The sequence below is a fragment of the Salarias fasciatus genome, chromosome 6, assembly GCF_902148845.1.
Source record: "Salarias fasciatus chromosome 6, fSalaFa1.1, whole genome shotgun sequence".
Lineage (NCBI taxonomy): Eukaryota > Metazoa > Chordata > Actinopteri > Blenniiformes > Blenniidae > Salarias > Salarias fasciatus.
In genome coordinates, this window is record NC_043750.1 from 18,383,763 (window position 1) to 18,393,040 (window position 9,278).

Here is a 9,278-nt window from a genome sequence, read left to right on the forward strand (position 1 = left end):
AGTTGTGCAGTCGTCTACAAAAACTTTATTCTCTCAAAAGTTCCGCGGTACATGAATATAGCATACAAATCACAGATTACTGTATAATGCCTTTTATCTCAACCAAACTTTTGTAAACGTCCTTCCTGTTTTCAGCACATCGGAAAACAGATTCTGGGTAAATGTGGCTAAAATGAAAATATATATTCTAATGAATAATTCTAACACATTATTCTAAATCACAGAAAAACATTTTTTTATAATCCATGTAGAGAAAAAGTGACGAATGTTACCTACATTTGTTTGAAGCAGGAGTTATATGAGTGCCTTCAGATGGATTTTTCAGATTGGTCTGAAGCAGAATATCAGGAGCCGAACGGCTCGTGGAGGCCAATCTGGCTGTGTAATAAAGCAGCTTCCACAACCACTGGTTGGAGATACTCTTGGAAACAAAGCTCAGAAGAGTAGATTGGCATCCATATCCTCTGTGGAGATAAAAAGTTAAGTAGTTTTGGCATACAGACAATCATGAAGAAGAGGTTACATATTACAGGAGTAGAATTTTGCAATTTTTCAGCTTCATTAATGTGATAATAAATAACCAAAACTTGGATTTGCACCTAAATAATTAACTTGCTGCTTTTGAAATCATCATATAGTTTATTTTATAACAATAGGCTATGAAGGTAGTTTTGTAACTCAGTTGAAAAACACTCTTTCGGTCATTGTTTCAGTGACAGACAGAAAGTTGCACTCACCATTCTTGATACCAAAACAGGAGGTCCATTCTTTGAAGGACACCTGTTTGTCTTTATCGGCATCACATTCTTGGAAAAAGCGTGAAGTGCAGTGCTCCATCGGCACTAGAGGGACCCTGAGGGGGGCCAGCTCTGAGTGGGACAAGAACCTGCATGAAGTGAACAGAAAATTAACTTTCACTAAAGCATGTCATGATTGAGAGATTGAGAGAACAGTTACCAAATTGGGTTAATGAAGCCTTTCTTTGGCTTCACTCTGTTTTTGTAGACTAAAAAAGGCTCCAGCTTGAACCCGAGTCTGGACATAATATGTATAGAAGAGATGTAGCAATAGGTGGATTTAGTTTCAACATACACTGACTTCATATACGAATATCCTGTGAAACGCAGTAAACACCCTATAGACATATTTGATCCAAATGAGCATCTATATTCATCCAACTATTGCCTATCGTCCCTTTATTTGACTTAGATTTTAGGAGTCAGAATTTGATCCCAGCCAGCAGTCCGTCACAAAACGATTAAAAAGTTAGAAGTGTAATGTACCTGTCAGAAGGGTGCTGGTCCAGCTGAGCAAACTGCCAGTGTACAGGGTAGATGTACATGTTATAGTTCTTCTCAAAGTCCTGTGCGAGCAGCTCAACAGAGTGATCACCAGCATGGAGGCGCCGTTCACTCTCGAAGATTTTCTTCACCTGAAAAACACAGAAAACCACAGTTTAGCATCTTTACTGAAGAAAAATGCTAGCGTACATCTTACAGCTTGGCTTAACTTGTAGTAAACAGTAGTTTATAGATTTATCAAAGGTAGTATTTTTCTGACATCTCATGGGAAATCCTGTTTTTTAAGGAATGGTCGCATAAAATTTGCATTCTCTTTTTGGCTGTAGCGGAGCCAGAGTGAGGGCAAAGGGGTGGTCGCCCCAGGGCCCACAAGGTCATAGGGCCCTTTTTCATGTGATGTGTTCACATTTACTCGTAAATAAATTATTATAATAAAATGTGCGATGTGTGCTAGAAGGTATACGCATATGAGTGTGGGCTACAATTTGCCAATTCTTACATTACGACTGTCCATGAATGTATCAGAGCTGTAAGCCAGCGCTGATTGGCTGTGCAGCATGAACAAGTTCTTTCTTTTGCACTTGATCTGAACTCTTTGGAGGGAAGCTAAACAGTATGCTAAACACTATGCTAGCCGCTAGCGGTACTACCCAAAACCTAACATCGGAGCCATTGGTGAGTCAGTGAAACCTTCAAAAATATTATCTTTATCAGAATGCTGTGGTCTTAAACACCTGCCTATTTGAATGTGCTTTGTGTTGCTCTCAACTATAAAAGACCGCAGAGTCTATTTTTTTTTTCTAATATACGTGAATTCCAAAAGATATAGATAGCTGTGTCTATATCTATCTGAATAGGTTGTGTAATTTTTGACCAGCTGTGTTCATTTTATATTTAAGCTGTATCAAAGATGGTACAGATCTAACCCGTGAGTTTTTATCTGAGTTTTCAGCACCATGGACAGCGGACGCTCTGAGATTGACAGCTGCCAGGCTGTATTTGTGTGCGTGTGTGTGTGCGTGCCTATGTGTATTTGTTGTTTAGAACAAGTTTGTGAACTGGTTTGTGACTTTGTTCTGCTTTCTGAGGCATATAGGTTTGCTTGGCTCAATAAAAGTGAGCATTAGTGTGTTGTTTGATGGTAGCATGAGGTATTGTTTGAATGGTAAAATTACGATCATAATGGCCAGTCGAGAATGCTCTGCCCCCTCTGTACTGAGACCCACGCTCCGCCTCTGCTTTTTGGGATTATATTTCTTTAAGAAAAACAGTAAGTCCAAAGTCATATAGGGATTGTTTTAAATGCAGTTTCTATCTGTGGGATAGAAAACATTTAGTGACGCTTCTTACTCTGAAATGCTGTTTCGGAGTGAGGAATCCGGGAGTCACCACGTCATGTTCATACAGCTGCAGCAGCACATTTTTCAGCCAGTCCCTCATTCGTAGTGGAAACTGGACCAGCTCAGAGTCCTCACATGAAGGGATCACTGAAAGACAGGAGAAGATGTTGTTGTTGGTTGTATGTTTTGTTGCTTAAACCATTCAGTTGCTATGATATTTGTGTTATTTGAACTGACCTTTGCATGAGCCAGTGTAGTCCAGGTGAAGTCTGTGTCCTTTCTTAGTCCCCTCCAGGTTACATTTAGTAGCAAAGAGCTCACAGGATGTGTCATATGTTTTATTGTCTGTTCCACAAACCTTTAGAAAAAAATAAAAATGTTACAATACTGGTGTAGTCAGAAGCCAAACTTCATAGTTTTTCATCAGCAGATGTTGAGGACTTACATGATCAAACTCATTGACACTGGGAGGGCACTCTGACGGTTGCTGACACACACAGCCTGGCTTATTGTCCTCGTCAAGTTTGCATGTTTTCCCACGCTTGCACCGAAAGTTGTCACATGGATCTTGAAAAAAAGAAAAACACAGCAAAGTTATCCACCTTTTTAAAAAAAAAACTGTGATATTAATGATAAAATGCTGTGATTTAGTTTCATCCGACTTTAAACCAACAAGCTGTAACCACATTACTCCATCCTCTACATTCCTCTGTCATTAGAGTTGGCACAGTGATTAAATTCAACTTGATCTCACTTATTCTCTCCTTAAGCCTGCGGGGCCTGTGTTTTGGTAGTGACCGTGAAGCCCAGGGTCACTAGTCATGCGGAAGTTTGAGCAAAATGATCCCGTCAGCAGATTCCCCTGTAAGACTGTTGGGATAGTGCATCATACCGTATGTGGTATAAAGTCTGCTGCGGCTGCTGACCAGACACTAAAAGGCCTTCTGTCACCTAAACCCTGCAGACAGTTCTAGAAATATGTTTCACGTAAAAAACATTTTGATAGTAGAACAATTCCCAAGCTTATTTTCAGAAGATTGATCTTCATTTGTATAGATTTTTCAAATAAATGAGGATTTTGGCTCCAGTCTTTCTTTGACCTTTAAGCACAGAATGAAAAAAGTATTGAGGATAAAAACTGACACTGATTCTCAGATTTCAGCTAACTAATGTGAACATCACAGCAGTGTTTTTCTGAATACCAATGCCTTGATTTCAAGCTCGATGCTTCTTTGACTCTGCAAGATTTGACATTTTCTTCAGTGCATTTTGACTCCTGGTTCTTCTTTGCCAAGAGCTACCTGTCTTTGTTTGCTTCCTTTATTATATCTAGAATAAACATCTCCATTGTATTCTGAGGTTCCGATAAAATAGTTTATTCAGAGGACGCTGATGAGGACGTTTCAAATGATAAGTGAACAGAAATAAACACCAACCAGCGGGGGCTTCAGAGAGATGTGCTCCTCCACCAAGAGAAGGCCTGGACCGGGGGAACAGTTCCACTGTCGCTCTAATCTGCACTGGGTTCACACCTACCAAAGGACCCTAGAAAACATATAATCAACGAGGAATGGGGAGGAGAAAAAACACAGAGATTAGATAATTGCTCATGATAGCAAAACTGAATCCCAGACAAAATAACCACATGTTACTTCTCTGCCACTTGGGGGCAGTTAGAAATGGTTTGTATTACAACTTTTTGTTCATTTTCATCGTGTGCTGGTCTTATTTTTGCATTTCTTCACATTTTTGTCTTCTCACAAGACATTTTTGTCTTATATTGCACTTGTACTGTTGAACTTTACAGACTCTTGTATTTTTAATGATGCTGGTTTACAGAGTTTTTTTTATTATTATTATTTTTTACCATGAACTGCATTTGCTTCACACTGAAAAGTTACTTTATGTTAATAACTGATCATTAGCAGCTGTGAAACAAAAACCCTGACGTAAGTGTGAGTTCATCACTAAAAGAAACACATTTCACGGCTTCATCATGATCGTGTGATCCGTAGCATTTACCCATTTTCCAGCCCTCCTCCTCTTTGCCTTGTGGACGGTGTTGTCGGTGCTGCTCCCATCAGACTGTGGGGCGTCCTGTTGGCTCTGGATGACTCCTTGCTGTGCTTCATCTCTTTGTACCGAGTGCTTCCTCGCCCTCTGGTTTTTCTTTTGCTTCTTGCCCTTTCCCTTTGTGTGACTTCCACTCTCATTCTTACTCTTCTCCTCCTCTTTTCCAGATGGCCGGGACTTCGATTCGAGCTCTGCGTTGCTCTTTGGTTCTTGAGGGTCCACATTTGTTTCGGGTTCTTTCTTCTTGACATTTAATTCTGCCTGTTTGTTTGGTTGCTCCTTGTCTTTGTTCTGGTCCAACACTTCCTCGCTGTCGGCCGCCTCTGTCTGTTGCATGTTTTGCTCATGGTCACTGTCCATGTCGGCTGGTTGTTTTTCATTGGATTTCTTCTCTTCAGTCTCTGAAATACCTATTTCTGGAGTAGACTTTAGGGTCTCGGTGTGGGTTTTGTGTAGAGGCTGCAGAATGCCACTATCAGCAGCATAATCAAGATTAACAGGAATCTCTGATTCTGCACTGCCATCCATGTCCTCAAACGGTGTCACCTGCTCATCTTTCCCAGCTGGTTCTTCCATCCTTTCCTCACTGGATATCTTCTCCACCTCCTCCTCTATCACATCTTCCACAGCTCTTTCCTCTTCTGCCTCCTCCATCACCTCCTCATCTGTTTCTGAGCTCTCATCCAGCTTTTCTTCTGCCTCAGTCTTGTCATCTTCAGTCACCTCCTTCCCGGCGTCCTCTCCTTCACGCCCCTCTTCCTCCTGTTCTCTCTCTGCATCCTCTTCTTCCTCCTCTCCCTGCAGGAGGTCCACCAGTTCCTCCTCACTCAACAGAACCGCTGTGCTTTTCCCTCTTTTTTCTGTCGACTTCTCCTCCTCCTTGTTGGCGTTGTCCTGGGAGCTCAGCTCTTCATCCTCCTGCTCCTGGCTGCTGGCTTCAAATGTGATCACAGTGGGGAGAATCTGGGGCTTGTTGGTCTCTTCTGTGATTAAATCCTGAACCAAGATAGACGAAAAACATTGGCTCCATCATGTACAATCATCCACAGTGTTTCAAGCACTTTAATCTACTTCTTTACCTTTTCCTTGGCTGTTTGTAGCGCTTTATGCAATCCATGGTGCTTTCCATGAGGTTTACTTGTTACCTGAACATTATGACAATAGTTATTGAAATTCATCTGCATGAAATAAACCACAATATTTAATTAAACAGACTTTTGATATAAAGATATGTGCACAGATATATATTCTACTCACAGTCAAGGGAAGTGCTGTTGCCAGTAAGCAAAGGAATACTAAGCAGGCCCTCATACCTGTCAAAATAAAATGAATGTTTACAACATCTGGTGAAATTCATTCAAACATGACAGCATTGTAAAGTCCCTGCAAGTTTGCATTTCTGAGAAACGTATTAGGCAAACATGAGAAAGACAAACAATCAGTGCATTATATCTGGACTTCTAACACACACAGACAAAGACATGAACTTGGCACATCTTTCAAAGTTGAAGCAGATGAATGCATCTGTATGCTGCCAGCACATTCATCACGAGCAGGGCTGTGGGACCGGCCTCCACTGTTGTCAAGGCGACAGGCCTCCGAGATGCGCCTCGCTCTCCAAAGTCACATTCAGCGCTAAAGTAAACATCAGAAGCTACCAGACTGGAAAAAGTTGACTAAGTCCACAAACTTTTTGTCTCTGTGAGCGGAAACAAAACAGACATTAGGGAGTCTGTCCAGCGGAATGATGGCTCCATGTTTCAGCGCCATAAACATGAGAAAGATGCAGCCGCGGTCACCGTGCATATAGAAATATAGCAACAAGTGAAAGCAGTAGCAGTAGCATTTTTACAGTTTAAATGTGACATTGTATAGTGAGCACACACAATTTTATGTTAATACTTATGATAGTTGTAAATGCTGTATGTATTTTATTCAAACTGAAATAAGTACAGCAATAAAGTTGTCCATACTTTGTGTAGTGTAAATTAGTTCTGGAAGGGTTGCAAAACAAAAACAACCTCCACAGACTTTTAGAAAAACATTTAGCAGTAAGAAGTACAATATAGAAGAAAACAAACTGGAAAAACTTTGCGAGACTTTATTTTTCTGACTTCCCATCACTTGTAATGCTCAGCAGTATCTCTTACTACACATGAATGGAATGCATCCTTGCAGCTCCACATTATTTTTGAAGTACTGAAGCAAGTACTCTTTTTATAGTCATAATAACATCTTCTGACAGAAATTTTTGCACCTTTCACCCTGACCGAGTGACTCGTGACCTTGGAAGGACAGCTAGTTGTGTCTTCACTCTTATCTGCTTTTCATTTTAACACTCAGAGTTTTGCACTGTTGCTTCTTTTCCACATAGAAAATAATATTTTACATGTGCTTACCTGCAGATCACAGTATTGACAGAATATTTAAAGTTAATATGTAGTCAACAATAATTACTGCCGTCAGAACTTATAAGTAAACAACAAACACACTTTGGTTCGATTACTGATAAATTGCATGACAAAATAATATAAAAATAATAAAAAATAATAATGATCAATAATCGGTAATAAATATACAATAAACATTTTACCTGAGGCTGGCAGTGGAAACAAAAATGGGATTCCTGCACAAACACCAGTATGTGGCTGCGTTGAACCTGTGAAGACCGCCTTTTGTATTCAAGACAGCACACACATTGTCCACACAAACTGGATGAGAGACTCACGCACACGCACACACACACACGCACACACACACACACACACACACACACACACACACACTCCAGGACTCCATTGGTAACTTTGGGAGGGCTTTTGGGTGACAGGGATATGGAGAGAGAGAAAGGGAGAGAGGAAGGTCCCACATTAAACTTTAATTTAGTCCAAAAATCCACACTGTAAGTCACACATGATAAAAGGTGACCTATTACAATATAAAACTGAGCATCTCATAAATCCATCCTTATTATTATCAATGTTATCTTTATTATCATCATCGCAAAAGAGGAATTTGTGGATTTTTATCATTGTTGTTGCCGTTGATTCTTGTCATCTTAAATTCCTGTGCTAGAGTGAATTTCTGTATCTATTTGTGAAAGTGTCTCTAGTGTCTGGATGAAGCCAATTCAAACCATTGTGAGCATGTTGCCTTGATTTAGAAATCATGCACAGCCTTGACCGCTAGATGTCACTAGATTAACAGATCTTTTCCTTTGAAATCAGTGACAAATATTTGTCATAGAATTCTTTTAATATCCATTGATAAGCTTTTCACAACACAATCAGCATGGGATGTTCACCTTTGGACAGACTATTGATCTTGCTTCACAAGGTAATTTTAATGCAGCAGCTCGGTTAAATTTAATCAATGACAACATTAAAAACAACATGCACGCATAACAAACTGCCTACAGTTGATACAAGCGTGAGCAGTGACCTGCCATTGTTGGCTGAGGTTAGAAGATCGAGACAGGAAAAGAGCAAAAAGAGAGAACACTGCATCATTTTAAACATGTATATATATATATATATATATATATATCAAAAGAGCCAGTTAGAGGTGAAGTTGTTGTCCTTGACTTGAAATCACCCACAGGAATTTATGGAGACCAAGACATAATAGATGGAAGAATCACAAACTGAAGGATAAACTATAACATACAGTGACTTATGATTAAACAGAGAAGAATAAAATTTGAAATATGAAGTACTCAGTGATTTCAGAAGGGTCAACATCCTAAACTCATTGCAATATAAGTGAAAGATGGTTCAGGGTCACCTGAGTGGAATTTGTATGAGTGCGTCTGAGTCCCAAAGTTTACATTTCTACATCAAGGTCCCGGGAAGTTTTCCTCACTGGGAATGGCAGCAAAAGAACACTTTTAAAAATCAAAAGCTATAAATGACAGATGCATAATAGATCTACAGTCATTTTCCATGTGAATGCACCTCTGAATAGCAGCTGCTTCTCGTGGATTCGTTGGCATGATGTGGCTTTTTGCACCATCATAGTAGTTGTAATCATTGATGACTGATCTGCAGTAACAGTGTCAGTTCCATCACTAATATCAGTTATATACAGACAACAAGGAGCCGTAATATGGAGTCAAAACTTAAGTAACCTTTGGGTGAAAGCACAGATTTTGTTGACTGTCTGTGTGCAATAACAAGCATCAATCAACTTCTCCACACTCCTCCCCTGTGGCTTTAGAGGATAATTCAGGACTGGTGAACATCCAGTCTAATTACAAGTTCCTTTTGCACAGTCGAAATCCAGCGTGAGGTTAAACAAGGAATTCTGTGATCCTGTTTTCGGGCTTGGCCATATAAGGATATCCAGGAAGCAGTTATGAGCCTTAGGTCGGAAATACATGAGGCTGTTTTTAGGATTTCTACTGTACTTGCCCTATTTCCAAGAACGACCGCATTTTTCAGAAACCTCATGTAACACTGACGGCCAATGGTTGCAAAATAGGGTTTCGCATTGTTTTGTTTTGTTTTTTTACATTAAATTCACTGTGCGCTTAAACATTAATGTGTGTTTGTGACAAACTCTGATG

At 40.0% G+C, this 9,278-nt stretch overlaps 1 protein-coding gene across 1 annotated transcript; it reads right to left on the reverse strand.

The window, feature by feature from the left end:
- Positions 1-375: 375 nt before the first annotated feature.
- LOC115390024 (SPARC-like protein 1) lies at positions 376-6,025 on the reverse strand. Its single transcript, XM_030093677.1, has 10 exons — positions 5,972-6,025; positions 5,794-5,859; positions 4,664-5,710; positions 4,078-4,186; positions 3,087-3,208; positions 2,879-2,999; positions 2,652-2,788; positions 1,284-1,432; positions 738-886; positions 376-464 (listed from the first exon to the last, which is right to left on the reverse strand). Exons 1-10 carry the CDS (start codon positions 6,023-6,025, stop codon positions 436-438), a joined length of 1,983 nt encoding a protein of 660 aa, XP_029949537.1. The 3' UTR covers positions 376-435.
- Positions 6,026-9,278: the final 3,253 nt, after the last annotated feature.

Bases quoted from the DNA above. Each gene is read 5' to 3' on its own strand.
- LOC115390024 (XM_030093677.1), bottom strand. From the start codon at position 6,025: ATGAGGGCCTGCTTAGTATTCCTTTGCTTACTGGCAACAGCACTTCCC. The intron at 3,000-3,086 runs GTAAGTCCTCAA...TTTTTTCTAAAG, and splicing joins GTGTCAATGAGTTTGATCAT to GTTTGTGGAACAGACAATAA. The intron at 887-1,283 runs GTACATTACACT...CACTTCATGCAG, and splicing joins GACCAGCACCCTTCTGACAG to GTTCTTGTCCCACTCAGAGC.